The 19277-nt window shown below is 37.0% G+C and overlaps 1 protein-coding gene across 2 annotated transcripts in view; it reads left to right on the forward strand.

Annotated features, from left to right (window-relative positions):
- Window positions 1-6235, forward strand: part of LOC307163685 (NLR family CARD domain-containing protein 3-like) — a 116066-nt gene extending 109831 nt beyond the window's left edge. For both annotated transcript variants that reach the window (XM_079879870.1, XM_079879871.1), the window contains exons 7-10: window positions 2463-2636; window positions 2957-3130; window positions 3823-3996; window positions 4509-6235. In XM_079879870.1, coding sequence (XP_079735996.1) covers window positions 2463-2636; window positions 2957-3130; window positions 3823-3996; window positions 4509-4515 — 529 coding nt within the window. In that variant the 3' untranslated portion in view covers window positions 4516-6235. The remainder of the gene's footprint in view (window positions 1-2462; window positions 2637-2956; window positions 3131-3822; window positions 3997-4508) is intronic.
- The last annotated feature ends 13042 nt before the right edge of the window (window positions 6236-19277 follow it).

A 19277-nucleotide genomic window follows, 5' to 3' on the forward strand; every position in this document is an offset into this window, starting at 1 on the left:
ATGAATGAATGACTCGATGACTCACTCATAAAGACATTGACTTACTGCCACCTACTGGCGGTTTTAATTTAAAATTTAAAAGCATAATTTTGTTGTTACCATCACTGCAAATTTCTCTATTGAAATTTGTATTTAATTAAAGCATTATTTATTTTCTAAAGGTATCTGTAAAGGTAGAAAGTGCACTGGAAAAATATTAGGGCTGGGACGATACAACTATCTCCCGAGTCGATATTATCACGATACTTGGGTGCCGAATCGATATGTATTGTGATATTTTTCAGAATTGCGATTCTACAAGTATTGTGATTCGATATTGCAATTTTTTTATTTATTTTTTAACACTAGAAAAGTTAAATCATACACTTATACAGACTGTACATGATGTATAAGATGAGACATATTTACAAAAACAATTCATCATATTTTTCTCACTTATTTTAGAAACATACAGTACTACATTCTCTTTAATAAATGATTCAATAACAAATACATTTTTAACAGTCACTTGTCGCGACCTTGTGGCGAAACAATGTAATCGATAAATGCGTTGTTTTAAGCGCCAAATCAATAGCTGATTTACTCTATTTTGATCGCTATCATAGACATCAGTGTTTATATTTGAACTTTAAACTTTTATCCCAGTACTTCTATGATAATTTGAACTATTGTATCACAGAAATAATGACAGGCTACTATGAGGAAAAGACTGCTGTTTCATGACGACTCTCTCTGGGTCAGCGGCAACACAGATCTGAATGTTGCGATATGATTTTGTCAAAGGTTTAATAGACAGACGAAATGGAAGAAGATCATGGGGGTGTTTGAATGGAGATCACAGTCTTTTAAAGATGAATCGTGCAGCTCTACTGTCTTATCTCTCTCTCAGCATATGAGTAGCGAGGGCTTTTCTATGCATTCAGACTCAATAGCTTTCTTTGTTATCTCTCGTTATCTTTGTTATCTTTGAGTGTTGAGTGACGTAATATAAGTGGACGCGTGTCACTCAACACTCACAGATAACGACACATTTCATCCTCTGTTGAAACGAAAGTGGCTAACTTCAGTCAACCTCATCTACAAGCAAGGGCAAATATAAAGCAATTTAATTTGAATTAATATTGATTCTGTAATAAAAAGAATCGATTTTAAAATCGTTTAAAAAAAATCGCGATACCTAGGTGAATCGATTTTTTTCTCCCAGCCCTAGAAAATATTGTCCCTTTCTGAAAAAGGTGTGACTGCAGAGATGTACGCAAAAGGATGTTAAAAGCCTTAGGCATGCCACTCTAAAAAGTTTGAGAACCACTGGTCTATATGATATCCATTTAAACAACATAAACTAAACAATATACAGACTGAAATCGCGAAATGGCCTTAAACAATATTAAATTGTGAGCGAAACTTCTCGGCAATGAACAGGGCAAGTGATTTTAAACCATAATGCAAGAAAGCACAATTTGAAAATTGTCAGTTAATCTTCTCTTGTGCTATCTTCCAAAATGGTTATGTAAGTTTGTTTCTATTTCAGATCAAAACTGACATGTGAAATAAACTTCAAGGAGAGCACCTTGCTGCACGCTTAAGCATTAGTAAACGCTCCTGTCCCTGAAGCCGATCCGTACAGGCAGGCCTTAGAAAGTTGTTTTCAAAGCAGAGAAAAATTAATTGCTCAGACAGAAACTGTCAACTTTGTAAATAGTTTTCATTATGAAAATATTTGTTCAAGCTTGTAGTAAAATTGTAGGAATTTATGCATAATATGAATTTCTACATTTTCTAAATTATTTGTTAAGGATATTGAGTATTGTCTGTAATAAATAGAGTTCATAAACCTTTGTTTGACTAGTTTATTCTGAACCCGCTCAATAAGCGCCGCTTCGCCCTGCCCACCACAAGTACATTCTCAACCTGTGGGAAACACTGATATATACAAAAAAAGTTTATTATCAAGTAATTGAAAAGAATTTGATGAAGATTAAACATCCTTTTCAAAGCTTCTGAGGTCATTTTACTTTTAATAGTTTTTGATAGTGTTTTATGGTGCGTATTTCTAGACACTTTTATCCTTATGTTGATTATTCTCAGGTTAGGTAAAGTACATCAAATCTGTCCTAAATCACAAGCATCTGAATTTTCATTCTCACAATCTATAGGTCAGAAGACTTCTTTGTGGTCTGTTCAGTTCAGTTTTTTAGAAATCAAAGACTTTTGTCTAGCAAGCTTCTTAGTTTCAATTAAATATAATTTTATTATTTACAGATTAACTAGTTTACAAAAAGGCATACTTGTAACAGGACAATTGCATATTTTCCACAACAATAGTTATAAGATTGGATGATGTGAAGAGGTGACAACTGCTTTCATATAGAAATCTGTTGAGGAGAAATTCATATATATCTTATCATTTATATTAGTGTTTCCTGAACTGAGAGACTGAAGAGTGTCATTGATCTCTACAGGTTGAGGGATTGTGGTGTTACAGATGAAGGTTGTGCTGCTCTGACTTCAGCTCTGAGATCAAACCCCTCACACCTGAGAGAACTGAGTCTGTCAGGGAATATAGTAGGAGATTCTGGAGTCGAACAGCTTTCTGATCTACTGCAGGATCCTCACTGTAAACTGGAGAAACTGTGGTAAGATTTTATAAAAGTCTCAACATTGTCTGTTTCTCTCCTGTGGTGAATAATGAATGATATACAACAATAATATATACAAAAAAGGTTTACCATCAAGTAACTGAAAAGGATGTTTAATATTCAGTGGATTTTTTCCAAAGCTTCTGAGCTCATTTTACTTTTGAATGTTTTTATAGTTATAAACATGATTGAATGATGTGAAGAGGTGACAACTGCTTTCATATACAAATCTGTTGAGGAGAAATTAATATATATCTTATCATTTATATCAGTGTTTGCTGACCTGAGAGACTGAAGCATGTAATTGTTCTCTACAGGTTGAGGGATTGTGGTGTTACAGATGAAGGTTGTGCTGCTCTGAGATCAGCTCTGAGATCAAACCCCTCACACCTGAGAGAACTGAGTCTGACAGGGAATAAAGTAGGAGATTCTGGAGTCGAGCAGCTTTCTGATCTAATGCAGGGTCCTCACTGTAAACTGGAGAAACTGTGGTAAGATTTAAAAAAAATTCCCAACATAGTCCTCTATTTTAATGGTAAATAATGATTGCCAAATAAATAAATAAATAAATAAATAAATAAATAAATAAATAAATAAATATACTGTGAAATTACTAATGGAAATGTTTATTTTTATTTTCATTAGATTTTTTCCAATGTGTCTGACATCATTTTACAATATTAATGATAGATTAAACATGACTGGATGATGTAAAGATGTGACAGCCGTGTTCATATACAGATATGTTGATGATTTTTGGGTACTTGCATAAAAAAAAATATTATTTGGTTACACTTTATTTTAAGGTGTCATTGTTACAGTGTAATTATATATTTAAGTACTGAGTAATATTAAGCAACTACATGTACTTACTATAGGGTTAGGGTAGGATTAGGATTTGGTTGAGGGTTAGTTATGTGTAATTATGCATAATTTACCTGTTATTACTATGGTAAGTTCATGTAACAGATGTAACAAGGACACTTAAATAAAATGTTATCGAATATTCTTGTAATTTTTATGATATGGAAACTAACTAATCAAGCAGTTTGTAGAAGCGGGTCTGAACCTCAGACTGGACCTGTTAATGGTGCCGTGGATTAAGTCTCTGATTGTGAAGTTCTGCTTATCTGAGCTGTAGATCCTGAACTGAGAGCCTGAAGAGTGTCATTGTTCTCTTCAGGTTGAGGGATTGTGGTGTTACAGATGAAGGTTGTGCTGCTCTGAGATCAGCTCTGAGATCAAACCCCTCACACCTGAGAGAACTGAGTCTGTCAGGGAATAAACTAAGTCACTCAGAGGTGAAGCTGCTCTCTGATCTGAAGGAGGATCCACATTATAAACTGGAGACGCTTCTGTGAGTAGAGATGATTAAAACTGTTCATATTTTAATTGAAAGTTAATTTAGTTTCTTGGTTTTCTTTCATTGTGATGGTGAATTACTCACTATAAACATGTTTAACAAGAGTTTAATTCTTAATTATCTTTAATAGTTTATAGCAACAATTAAATATCTTCAAGTTTCTTTTTATTTCAAACAATTCAATATTTTGCTTTTATCATTGTCAATGTCAATTGCAATAAAAGATAATGTTAAATATTTATCACTAGTTTCTTTATCATAAATAAACTTCACCCAGTGACACAGAAAGAGGACAGTCATACAGGATTATAGATAAGGGTCAAGGGTCATCATTCATGGGGACTTAGAAGCAAAATCTGAATGTTTAAAAACAGCTTTAACAATCATGTATCACAGTATTATATTATAATCTCTCACTTAATCATCCAAGTAGTTTCTTTTAGTTGTTCTAAAGTTGATAATGCAATAATGTCGCACACATTTGACTGTCTGTGTTTTACTTACAGGTTTTAGATGTTAGTCTGACCTTCTCTGGATCAGCTGATGGAGAATAAAGAGCCTCTACAGACACAATTATCCCACAAAAATGAAAATTATCCCATTATTTATTTATTTATTACACTGGAGTCACATGGATTACTGTCATGATGGATGGATGCATTTTTTTGGGGCTTCAAAATCTCAGGCTCCATTCACTCCCATTATAAATCTGGGAAGAACCAGGATATTTTTTTTTAATATAACTCTGATTGTGTTCGTCTGAGGATGTCATATACACCTAGGATGACTCGAGGGAGAGTAAATCATGGGCTAATTTTAATTTTTCAGTGAACTAACCCTTTAATGTCTATATTCTATAATGTCTATACAAACTGAGACATGAGTTCAGTGTGCAAGCTGATTTTGTGTTTAGAGGGTCTCGACTGGTGGTACCTGGAGAACTGCGTGAGTCACTGATCCGCATTGCACATGAGGGCCATCAGGGGATTGTGAGGACAAAGCAACGCCTGCGTGAAATGTATTGGTGGCCCAGAATGGACACACTTGTGGAAGAAAAGATTAGATCAGTTATGTCTTTCTCTGGACAAAACTGCGAAAACCTCTGCTGTGCCCCTCCAGCCTGTTCCTTTACCATCTGCACCCTGGGAAAAACTGGCGATGGACATTGTGGGCCCTTTCGAGACTGCTGTCTGGGACTGTCGATACGCTCTGACACTCACTGACTACTATAGTAAATGGCCCGAGGTAGCCTGAAGACTACAATTCAATCAGCAATCCTACAATCAGCACCATGGAAAGCAACAGTGACTGACTTCCTGCAGATCTATCGTGCTACACCTCATGCTGTGACAGGTGTTTCCCCCTTCGAATTGCTTCATGGGAGGAAAATGCGCACCCGCCTCAATGTCCTGAAACCCTCAACTTCTGGTAATGAACCTAAACAAATGCAGAAGCGTGTTTCAGCACGTCAGGATGTCATGAAATCTCGCTTTGATAACAAGCATTGAGTGCGTCATTCTTCTTTCCGAAAAGGGGATAAAGTGCGCATAAAATAGTCAGTACATGTACCAAAAGGACACCCAAAATTCACTCCTCCAGTTGAGGTTAGAGAAAAAGTTGGCCCTTTCACCTACCTCTTAGACAATGAAAAGAAGTGGCATGCATCGTGTCTCACATCTGTGCCGACTAATGCAGTGGATAATAGACTGACCACAAATGCAGAAAACCTGATTCCCTCTCAAGTTCCACTGTCTGAAAATTCAGTGTCTTCTGATGCTTGTTCACGTGAGACACGTCAAAGACGTGAGCCAGGTTGGCTAAAGGACTATGTTTATTAGTCACAGAAACTGACATGGACTTTTGCACACATTCACAAAAACATTCAAGTACTGAATAGCAGTTGAGTAGTTTTGTTCATATTGTTTAAATGCTCCTTTGCATTCATGTAATGTGTTGCTTAGTGTATTCTTATATATGTGAAATTGTTGATACATTAAGGATTGGATGTTCTTTATTTCTATTTCATGTCAATTGTTGGCTACAGAAAGAATTCATTTAACTAAGAGGGCAAAATGTGATGTCCTTACATTAATATTCCACTAGATGGCACTCAAGCTCCTTAGGTTAGATATACATGTGAAGTAGGAGAGAGAAGAGTGAGAGAGAATGCTGAGCATGTGCTTGCATGTTATCCTGCTTGTGCATAAGTTATTAAAGAGATTAAGTGAGACTCGTTTATATTGTTCTTCATTTGATTTGAACAGGCTTTACATCAAACATCACATGCACAAACAAAACAGGACTCGTCGCATCCGCTTGTTGGAGAAAGTGTATGAACTGATGCCGATATCTTTGAGTAGGGGGAGGCTGCAGACCTGGAGCCGGTAGATCTACGCCCCAGGCAGTTTTACGCCCCTGCTGTTCCTGATGCGTCCAGTAGGGGGAGGCTGTACAGCGACACGAATTGAGGTATATTAAAGGGGTCATATAATGCCATTTGTGTACAAGCTAATATGATTCTTTAGGGTCTAAATTAAAAGTTTGTAATATACTTTAATTAAAAATTCTCATTAGTATTGTAAGAAAACACTAATTTCACCTGCTCAAAAACAGCTCTGTTTTCAGCACGCCGTTTGAGTGCATGTGTCTTTAAATGATAATGAGCTTTGCTCACCCCGCCCCTCTGTTCTGTGCGTACACCGTTTCTAACACAATAACCACGTGTTATTCATTATAAACGTGGGATTATGAATTATATTGAGAACGTCATACATAGAAAACATGTCGTAATGTACCCTGAGTGTAAACCTTAGATGCATTCATCATGAAGCGTGCAGCAAGGTTTGCAAATTTGCAAAGATTAATATAAATATTAATATAAAGGTTAATAAAACATCACACTCACTTCTGGAGGTTCAGCAGGAACACGTTGGTACCGATCCGTTTTTTCTCGTTTGTAAAGCTGTCTGGTGTGAAATGATTCACGCAAACAGGAAACAAAACTCAGCCACTGCGTCTTCAACGGCTCCGATTTAGGAACATCCAAATGACTGCTGTGTTCCTTATTACACCAAAGAACAATCGCAGACGCCATTATGCTCATACACAGCGCTCCAGTGAGGGTATCAACAATGACGCGCGGACTATGATTGACAGCTCGCTCATGAGCGAGGGCGGGTCTGTGTTGAAACGCTGCAGCTGTCAATCACAATCGTGGGAGGGGCGTCCGACCGTGTGACGTCACACGGTCGAACGGCTTGATTTCAGAGAGAGTCAAACATATAAGGAGATTAAAAAAAAACCACTGGATGGATTTTTATCATTTTATGATGGTTGTGTACAGGCACTGCCAACACACATTTCAGTACAATCAACTTGTAAAAGTGCATGTACCATTATATGACCCCTTTAAATAATCTGCTAAAGTTATTGTTGTTTAGCAATGAAGCAACATTTATTATTTATAAACGATTAGCTTGATAGAGCAAAAAGTTCTGGACGGTCAGGTTGATGGTCTGTCTTGCTTAAACTTAGCTTAACCACGTGTAAGTTTAGCTGCCCTAGTCACTTTCAAAATTAATTTTCTTTTGCATTTTCTTTTGTTGCCTGTCTTTATCTTGCGTGAGATGGCCTCTTCTTCCTCTATGTTTACTCTTTTCTGGTTTGAGTTGTTTCTTATAAATGAGAACTAACTATCTAATTTATATCTAAACATTTTTCTTAAAATAGCTTACTGATCTGGACTCTCTCTCTCTCTCTCTCTCTCTCTCTCTCTCTCTCTCTCTCTCTCTCTCTCACACACACACACACACTCTCTCAACTTGTATAATCTATAATAAACACCCATCTCTTTTTTTAACTGCATTCCAAACCAATAGCTTCTCTAGTAAATAGACAGAGACATACATGGACATGTTTTTAATGTCATTTTCAATTTTCTCTGCACAGTTCATCATCAGTGGCCAAAAGAAATCAAAGTGTCTTGAGTCTTGACACTTTTTCCAAAAGTGTTCCACCAACAAGTGCCTGTGCCGTTGTACTTTGAAAATCAGGAGCAAATTGATGCAATCCATACTCACCTGACATAAATTCTGGGCAGCACACCCACACACACTGTGACAATATCAAATTCACCATGGATGTCCTTTTTATATTTTTTTAATGTTTAATTTTTTATTTATTTATTTATTTATTTTTTATGAAATACCCACAGATATGAAACTCAAATTAAAAAGGCAGTTTGTGTTCTCGTAACACTTTCTTTTATGTGGTCTGTGACTCTTAGGGGGTCTACAGTGATTCTGCAGGTTCTCCAATAAGTCTTATAGTTGATCTTATTTGCTTTGATGCATTTCTCAGATCACAACTGAAATCACATCATCTTGTCACTTGTGCACATCATAAAAGCAATTTCTCATTATTTTATACAAATTGCAAATGCTTCAGTACATTCATGCAATTGATAATGTACAGCTGTCTGCTGTTTCCTATCAACTCTTTATGTCATGTTGATCAAAATATAGGCCTATTATACTATTTCTCTGTTGAACTGTCATACTTCTCAAAACATAGGCATTAGTTCCTTGCATAAGTCATTAAATGCAAAATGGTTGACTATAAACTGTCAAGCAAGTTTTCAATACATTTCTATTAGACTTTATTTTGTAAATGTGTCCTGATTTGATGAATTGCAGAGGTGTATTTAGAATTTCACTAATGAAGGAAATAATGAATTGATAAATTAGGAAGCAGCAAGGCAATTCATAATCAATTGCATGAATTTACCAAAGCATTGGCAATTTGTTCAAAAGTGTTATGAGAATTTCAGTAGTGATCTGAGAAATGTACCAAAGCAACTGTGATAAAAAAAATAAGTATTCAGGAATTTTATACAAAATTTAACAGTGAGTCCAGCTGCGTGTGAATTTGACAAAATCAAATTCACCACGGATGTCCTTTTTTTTATGTTTTTTTTTTTTTTAATCAGTGAGCAGAAACACTTTGACAGGAGGATAGAAAAACAGTTAAAGAAGAGTGGCAAGCCATAGGGAAGTCATCTACAGGAGTCATCATAATTCATAAATGGTGTTGATAAATAATGTTTTTGTGAACAACAATATTGTCTATTTCTTCTAAATGGCCCTTGGAATTTTAGAAAAGGGATACATTGTGTTTGTCTTCATAAAATGCTATGTAGGACACTGTTTTGTAGCTGTATGATGACCAATAGTGAATAGTACAGTATATTTCATCGAGGATCCATATGATTACACGGTGCTGTATGTCTAATGGGCTGAATATGGATAATATCTAAATGTAACTTTCTATAAATTCACAACAACATATTTCACTCAGTCTCCTGTATATAAAAATATTCTATATTATAAAAATATATTCTATATTCAATATTCAATGAACTATTCTACTGTAGGTCATATATCATTACTTGTCATCTGATTCAACTATGTGTATTATTAATTTTTTAATTCACAAAAACAAATAGTCTTCTGTAGGCTGAGTGAAGAGAGTGAAGCCCAACTGAATATCTACATATATATTATCCATAGTGCAGATCTACACTGTAAAGTTTATATTTAAATTAACAAAAAACACACAATTGGGCAAAGTGTGTTAACGGGAAAGTTATTAATGTGTAAGTTTTGAGCGTCGATTTAATGGTGTTATTTCACAGTATATCCCCCTACTGGACGCATCTGGAACAGCAGGGGCGTAAAACTGCCTGGGGCGTAGATCTACCGGCTCCAGGTCTGCAGCCTCCCCATATATATCTTTGGACTTTAAACATAATCAGCTAACCTAGCTAGTTATTTGTATTGTGCGGTTTTATTCCATTTTAATATCCAAATGTTAGTTAGAAGAAGTCAAGAAGATATATAAGGGATAATTTAGAGCGAGGCGGTTGTTACAGCGAATACAACCCTGACAGGCTGATCAGGCGGAGGGGTCTTGAATCAGCCTGATTGCTTCCGCTAAAGAAAATATCCGTTCTGTCTCTACGGTTAGAATCCTGCGTCCATAGCAACGCTCTGTTTATCATGGCAACGGTGTGTTATACTCAGCAGCGTCTGATATCAAGAAATAACACACCGCATTCTACATTAGAATTTAACCAAGCCATGTAATATATATATATATATATATGCATTGTTTGCTCATCGTTGGTAGCTTCTTTGAAGGCATTTTGAGTAAAATTTTTATATTTTGGAAATATCTTCTCATTTTCTCACTGACAGCGCTGTTTAAAAATGATAAATCCTTCGCCATCGCATGTTAAGGCGTGCATACACTATCTAATTAATATTAATGAGCGTAACCGTTATTGGTACGTGGACACGACGGGAGTTCAAGCTAGCATGTCTATGGCTACAAGTGTGTGGAGTTTGATGCTGTGAGTATCATATTAAACCTTTAAACTTCTAAATACAGGAATACTTATAACCAGTTATAAGCTTTGATTAATTCCAGTATCGTAATTTTTCGTCCTTAACATATTAGCATTTCCCTATACCAAAGTCATAAACATAATATTTGTATTATGTGTATTGTAAGTTCATAAGTGTTAAATGTAGAAATGTTGAGTTATTTCCATACGATCTTCCAGTTTTTGTCGTCCCATCATAGTTTTCAGTCACGTGACTGTCGCGGAGACCTGGGGGCAAAACGGCCGTAGATCTGCAGCACAATCCTGTCAATTTTCCATCTCAAACATTAAAATATGTGAAGATGGATCGATACAACAATTTTGGCTTCGGTACGATACCAGAACCTAATACCTCGGTACGATACTAAATCGATACCACAGGTCACAGGTGACAAATAAGCAGCCTCAAAATTTAAGTGAATTGAAACAATTTTATTAAAAAACACTGCTTGAAACTCTGCAGTACCGAATGTGCAAACAAAATGTAAAAAAAAAAAAAAAAAAAAAAACTACAGTCTGGGAACAAACAGTAGGTTAAATTTTTATTTTGAAAAGAAAAAAGAAAACCCCTGAAATGATACAATTAACATAGGTTAATATCTATACTAATAGATTAATATACATTACTAATAGAATAATAGAATAATGAAATGACATGTAAACCATTAGCTGCCATGCATCAACAGAGAATTATCAACATTTATAGCATTTATTCATCTTGGTTTGGTTACTGTTTGGTTTGTGTTTGGGTTCATATTAGTTTAATGCATTGCATAAAGTAATGTTAACATGATAAAACACGTATTACTATATATTTAAATATAAATGACTGATTAAATGATATAATACTGTTAGGTCAGGTAACCTAATGAATGTATCTTAATTGTAAAGTGTTATTCCAACATTCATATTAACCCTCTCTCTCGGCTGCTTCCTCTAGGGGTCGCCACAGAGGCAGTGATACGCCATTCATTTTACTATCACTAATATTAAAATGAATATCACTAATCTCTTTATTCATTCAAATTCAATTAATATATGATTGTTTGAAAGTGCAAAAATTATGAGACCTAAACTTCATTGGTTCTAGCGTGTCATGCAAGCACATTTGAGCTTTCGTGTTTACCGTATCATATTTAATTGATAAGCTCTTATATACGTGCGCTGATCAGTGCTGTGAATAAAAGTCTAAATTAAATCAGTTGAATGATGGACTCACCTGTCGATCTCTGAACTCTTTGAACAAGTCAGGATGAGCAAATGACTTAGTGACAAGTGCTTAGCCAGATTTGGCAAAAATCTAAAATCTAATCGAGATGCTAAAAACTTTAGTAGAGTCTCTGGGATTTCAGAGGGAAAGCATGTTCTTTAGAAATGGAGAACAATGTGCTTGAGGAAACATATTCCCCGTTCGGAGAGATTATTCTCACGATTGCTGGGAAAAATGTCGGCCGAGGTCAAAGTCTTCAAAGAGTGTTATGGGGAAGAGGCGACAAGGAGGGATGGAGGGGGTTACAGAGAGTTGACCATATATTAAATAGATTTGTGGATCAGGGAGATGGAATAGGGACTTTACTCCACGCATCGACCTGGTATTGCAGTATCTCCAGGAATGGTGCACCCCCACCTGGGAAAAAGACCTTTGTAGAACAGCAGAATTAACTGAGTAATCTGTGAAATGATTAAGAGTTATTCAGATTCGTGAGATCGGTAAAGTAATATTCGGTCATCCATTCATTCAGTGATTGTTCCAGATTGTATATTTATAATGGTAGGTGGTGATAAATGTCTGGTGATAAATGAGTGTCTTTTAAGCGATAAGCAAGTTGAACTACATTCAGTTGATTTGTCATGCTTTGTTTAAATCAGTTTTGTCTCATGACAAGAAAGAATATCAGATCCAATTTTTCTATCTTTGTGTGAAATAAGCATGACTTTTATCAAGCTATATAAAAAAGACAATGTTTTAAATGACATCGACTCTTTGGACATACTATACAAATTTTCAGTCTTATGTGGTTTATAAAATAAACGTTTGTGTACCACATAAAGAAATACCAATTAGATTAGCCCAAACTTAACACATTTAACTAACTTGCATGCAATCATCAAGTTTTCAAGTACTTTCGCCTATTTAAACTTATTTGCTTAGTCACCCGTAAGTGAGCCATCGATGAGTTAATTCACTGAAAAAAGTGAAACACATTGACTCTGTGGTGCTAACGAACATTGTTGTTTATTTGCGCATCCCAAGGAGGTTTATGCTACTCAGAGAGAGCTATGCATTTTTGCATTAGTATTTCCATTCATCTCAATAGCAGTAGCACCACAAATAATAGTCAGCAATCCATGTAAAAAGCTAACTTTACTTTAATAACAGTACCAACAAAGATAATTCAGTAGGCCTTCATGTATACCCAAAACAAATTTGTGTAAACCATTTATCAGTCTACTGTAATGTAGAATTGCATTGAAAAGAAGGGTTTTACCTTACTCTTTACTCTGTACAAAACCTTATGGGCTGGCCTGGACGCTGGGCTTCTGCGTGATGATTGGAGGGTCTGTCGAAAGGCTGCGTCTCCTTTAGTTTGACAGCGATTTCATACAATAAAAAATCGCTGATGTTGAAGCTGTTCGAGCTCAGTCCCATCGTGGATTTTTCAAAGACAAACTTCTGCAACATATTTCCTGGTATTTGCTTGTCGAAATTGCCAGCCAATTTTCATAATACATTTCACACAATTATACATTTATACCTTTATTATATTATTACTTATTATATTTTATATATTATTAGTAATAGTAATAATTCAAAAATAATGATTAAAATAATTAAAAAATATATCTTATTATTAGTATTATTATTATACTTTATTATATTATTATTTATACCTTTATTATAATATTACATTCATTTTTCACAGAGCATTTTCTTGAAAAGGAACGTAGAATTTACATATAAATAAATTAATAATTTTTATGATGTAGGCCGAAAATGCGCTTCCCCTCTTTGAAAGACCAGCAGCCGCCATCTTTGTCTGGTCCTGACAGGGTTAATGTGATGAGATATTAACAGTGAGGCCTGTAGCTTCCTGTGCTGCGATGTTTAGTGTGTGTGATGGGTTTGTGTGATATGGTCAGCTGGACAAACGTGGATAAACGTGCGGTTCTGTAATAAAACAAACAAACGCAATTAGTTTCTGTTACAATTCGTACAACAAAGTGCTGCGTCATTGTCACTTCACATGACTGAACGCGTGAGACACTGCAAACGTGTGATAAGGGCATAATATTCACAACTTTCCCGAACTCTGACCTTTCCCATGATCGCTATGGCAACGTAGAATAAGCTGGGAACGAACTTCCGGTTTACTTTAGCCTGAAGATACTGCTATCAGAAAGCAAAAAGTACAGAAGTACCAAGAGGCGAAACTCAATAGAACGTCCCATTGCAACCAGCTGGGGCCGGTTTCACAAAGCTATTTTAGACCGGTCTATAGTGTTAGACAAGTCTAAAATTTGCTCATAGTCTAATGCAAGTTAGACTGTTTCACAAAAATAAAGACTGACTTAATTTAGACCAAAAAAATTAGACACCTCTTACCCCCAGGCTAACTTAGGTCTAAGACTCTGTTACCTTGGCAACCAGCAGTAACACTCAGTTACATTACAAATGGCCAAAAGAAAAGGGAAAATGGCTAATAATTTAAACATTTCTTCTTGTTACTACATTCCCAAGTAAAATGTCCTTGTAACTGTTAGGGCCGTTACATAGTCAACGCGAGCAACGATCGACGCGCTCCCTTTCATACGCAAGCGTCACGGGCGATGCGTGAAATGCAATACACTGTGACTGCTCAAACAGGGGGTAGTAGAGTCGTAGTGGAGTCATAGCTCTGAATGCCCGTCTATTTCGCTTCAAACGCTCGCTTTATACGCGCGTCCTATTCGCCTTGGACGGGCGAATGGATTCAAAATGTTTAAGCGTCGAACTACTACTAGATGATGAATCCATCACCATCTGAGACCGATAAGAGATAAAACTTGCTGTGCCAAATCTAAAGGAAAGATTTTCTTTACACTTTTGATGTTTGAAATGACATTAAAAGAGACCTTTGAATGGTTGTTGATGGTTTTGGCAAGTGCTGTTAATTTGCTGTTAACAGGTACAAGTGACAAACACAATAATGTAGTGTAGTGTAATATATAATATTCCATGAGTTCTCATCTGCAAACATAAATCCATCATTATAAATGAAAAGCGATCTAGGATAGACATCTGTCATTCGAGTCTGGATTACTGTTTTCTGTCCAACACATTCCTGTTACTATGTCGCTTTTTCCCAAGTAATTGCACAGGTTTCAACACAAAGTGTGCAGCGCAATTGGAATTATCATTGTTATACAAAGTGAGAAAAAAATGAATGTGATGTTTTCAATATTGCTCTGAACGGTTGCTGTGGTTACCAGTGAGTTCTCTCACGCACAGCGCATGCGCGCCACTCTACCGCTTTTTCCGTTATAGTGAAATAACAAAAAGTATAAACAAATGCGTTTCGACTACTGACATACAGCGCTTTTTTCTTTAAAGAGTTATACAAATGCCAAACGTCGGTTTAGTAAAGTTGATTGAACATATCAGTGGTGTGCACAGACCTCCTCAGGGGCAGGGGCGGATGTTTTTTTAACATTTATTTATTTACATTTACATTTAGTCATTTAGCAGACGCTTTTGTCCAAAGCGACTTACAAATTAGGACTACATTAAGCGAGTCATCGTGAAGAGGCAAAAAGAACACAAGAAGTGCTCAAAATATGAAGTTCAGGTATTGATCAGAGTAGCATAAGCCCGATAAGCGAGGGTTTAAGGGAAATGGAAAAAGGAAAAGTTTTTTTTATTTTTTTTTATTTTTTATGAGGTTAAGTGCTCGTGGAAGAGATGGGTTTCCAGCTGTCTTCTGAATGTTGTCAGGGATTCTGTATTCCGGATGAGGGTGGGAGGAGCATTCCACCAGCAGGAACTGTGAATGAGAATGTTCTGGAAAGTGATTTTGTGGCTTTCTGTGATGGAACCACGAGGCGTCGCTCGTTGACCGATCGTAGGCTTCTGGTAGCGACGTAGACTCGTAGGAGTGAGTGAAAGTAGGAGGGAGCTGAGCCTGTGATAGATCTGTAAGCAAGCGTCAATGCCTTGAACTTGATGCGAGCAGTGAGAGGTAGTTACTTCATGGTACCTTGATGGGGTGATTGATGATGAATGAAGGCCTGATCTTCCTGATGTTGTGCAGAGCAAACCTGCATGATCGAGCTGTCTTTGAAATGTGATCTGTGAAGGTCAGCTGGTCCTCAAACGTTACTCCAAGATTTCTGACCGACCTTGATGGGGTGATTGATGATGAATCTAGCTGGATAGTGAAGTCGTGCTGTAGAGACGGATTGGCAGCGAGGACGAGAAGCTCAGTCTTTGCCAGGTTGAGCTGCAGGTGATGTTCCTTCATCCATGTGGAGATGTCCGCCAGACAGCTTGAGACCCGTGCAGCTACTGTGGGATCATCTGGTTGAAACGAGAGGAAGAGCTGTGTGTCATCAGCATAGCAGTGGTAGGAGAAGCCGTGTGCCTGTATGATGTGTCCCAGTGATGTGGTGTAGATGGAGAAGAGGAGCGGTCCCAGCACTGAGCCCTGAGGAACCCCTGTGGTCAGCTGATGGGATCTGGATACCTCGCCTCTCCATGCGACCCTGAAGGACCTACTTGTGAGATAGGACTCAAACCAGTGGAGTGAAGTTCCTGTGATGCCCAGTGCTGAGAGGCTGGACAGAAGGATCTGATGGTTCACGGTGTCGAAGGCAGCAGATCCAGGAGAATGAGGACTGATGATTTGGAAGCAGCTTTTGCGATCCGTAGGGCTTCTGTGACCGACAGTAATGCAGTCTCAGTTGAATGCCCTTTCTTGAAGCCAGATTGGTTGACATCCAGCTGGTTGTTTAGAGACAAGAAGGATGTTACTTGGTTGAAATCAGCTCGTTCAAGTGTTGTCACAGTGAATGGTAGGAGAGAGATAGGTCTGTAATTCTCAACAAATTATGTGTTTAGTGTTGGTTTTGTAAGCAGGGGAGTAACCCGAGCCTGCTTGAATGCTGGTGGGAAAGTGCCAGTATGGAGGGATGAGTTGATGATGTGTGTGAGTGCTGGGAGAAGTGTGGGTGAGATGGCTTGTAGAAGGTGTGAGGGGATGGGGTCTAGACGGCAGGTGGTAGGGTGACTGGAGAGGAGAAGTGTAGATACTTCTTCCTCAGATAGCGGAGAAAAGGAGGACAGAGGGATATTGGCTGTGGAAGGGGTCGGTCTGGATTCCTGTGTGTGTGGAGCTGAGAACTGATTGCTGATAGATGTTGTTTTGTTGGTGAAGAAGTTCGCAAAATCATCAGCAGTTAAAGAGGAGGCGGGTGGAGGTGGACAGCGGAGAGAGCTGAATGTCTTGAAGAGTGATCGTGTGTTGGAGGAGCTGTTGATCTTGAAGTATGAAGATTTTGCAGCATTAACATCCACAGAAAAGGAAGAGAGGAGAGATTTATACATACTCAGGTCGGATGTGTCTTTTGATTTGCGCCATTTCCTCTCCGCTGCCCTGAGTTCGGTCCGGTGTTCACGAAGAACCTCAGATAACCAGGGGTTGGAGGGAGTAGCGCGTGCTGGCCTGGAGGAGAGAGGGCAGATATTGTCTAGAGAAGAGGTTAGAGTGGAGCATAAGGTGTCCGTTGCGGTATTCACATCCAGAGATGAGAATTGTGAGGGTGGGGGAAGAGAAGATGAGACGGCAGAGGAAAGATGGGAGGGGGAAAGTGTGCGCAGGTTTCGCCTGAAAGTGACTGGTGGGGGGGTGGTGGTGCAGGGGTAGAGAGATGTAGACTGAAAGTAATGAGGAAATGATCTGAAACATGAGAGGTCTCACCAGAATGTTGTCTGTGATGCAGTTGTGTGTGTAAACCAGGTCCAGTTGGTTGCCTGATTTGTGAGTACCTGTGATGATGAGTCGTCTGAGATCGAAAGAGGCTAGGAGAGAGATGAATATACGTCTGTCACATATTTATTTAATAAATCACCTGTGTTTAAAGCAGTACCCGTCTGTCTGTTGTGTTTTTAAATATTTTAATGACTTCTTCACAATTAATTGGAGCTCGCTCGATGGAGAGCAGCAGTCGGTCAGAGAGCCTCTCTTCATTACCAATGAAGATACGTTTATACAATTAGAATGAATAACACATCAAACAAATATAGGGAAATGATAATATTACTAAATATTACTTTACCAAACAAAAGAGTGAGAATCAAAAAGGTAATTATGAGGAATTCATGTTTAGTTTTGTTGATGTTGTAAATTTGATGTATTCATGAAAGTGTTAGCTATCATGAAATCAGTAACACTTTACAATAAGGTTTCATTAGTTAAATTTGTTAACGAACTAATAATAAACTGCACTTCTACAGCATTTATTAATCTTAGTTAATAGCCTATTAATTTCAGCATCTACTAAAACATTATTAACATCAAAAGTTGTATTTGTTAACATTAGTTAATGCACTGACTGTGACATTACATGAACAAACAATTAACAGTTGTATTATTATTAACTAAGATTAACAAATACAGTAACAAATGTTTTGCTCATTAGTTCATGTCAGTTAATATGAATAATAAACAAATGAACCTTATTTTAAAGTGTTACTATGAAATCAAATATATAAATTCCTTACAATTTAGAGTTGGACATGGACTTAACATTCCCTTTCACTAGATCTATTTCCCAAGCTAATAACACTTGCTAAAGCATAACTCGCATGCTGCCGCAACGTTTACAGTAGCATGGTAGGATAATGTAACTTTTCCATAGATAGCACACGCCTATTTGATGTGATTTTTACATCTGGAAGACGTATTTTTAAGAGTGTTTGCTCATCTGCAATACATCTATAGGACGTTTCCTGCAGATGTCAAATAGACGTTTAGAAGATGTCAGTTTAACATACATTCTAAATCATTAAAGACATCTTCTAAATGTCTATTTGACATCTGCAGGAAACACAAAATCACATCAAATAGGCGTGTGCTATCTGGGACGTTACTGATGCTCGTGTAGTTTGAAGACTCGCGGCGAACTGATGAAACTCCGCCTACCACTTCACCTCCGCCAAATGCTTCCGCCAAAAAACATTTTTTATATATTTTTTTTTGTATTATTATTATTGTTAGTGGCAATGGTGTATAAGTGTATATTTATTATAATATTTATAATAATTATTATGATTTACATTTATCAGAGAGGGGCACAATACATTTTGAGACAAAAGGGGCAGGGCTTAGTGAAAGTGAAAGTACATTCAAGTGTGTTTTAGGCCCCATTTACACGTACATGCTTATTTTGAAAAACGGAGACATTTCCCTTCGTTTGCACCCTTCATTTACATGCAAACGGAGGATTCGCCAATGAAACCGATTCTTTCTAAAAACTCCGGCCAGAGTGGAGATTTTGAAAATCTTCGTTTGCACGTAAAACCTTTTTTTTTTTTTTTTTTTTTTTTTCAAGAGCGACTTTTTTTTTTTTTTTTTTTATTGCATTAACAACATTTACAGAACATGAACAAAAACAAAAATACAAAAAATTACATAAATAAAAATGCCAGGGTTAAAAATACACAAATACACAATACAAAAAATGAATGAAAACAAAACTAAATAGACCAAACAAACAATAAAAGGCTTTGACATTTCACAAAATCTGAAAAGTATTCAACAAATACATGGTTTTAACAGCTTTTTTGTTTGTACTGTCC

Source organism: Squalius cephalus (genome assembly GCF_949319135.1).
Source record: "Squalius cephalus genome assembly, chromosome: 8".
Taxonomy (NCBI): domain Eukaryota; kingdom Metazoa; phylum Chordata; class Actinopteri; order Cypriniformes; family Leuciscidae; genus Squalius; species Squalius cephalus.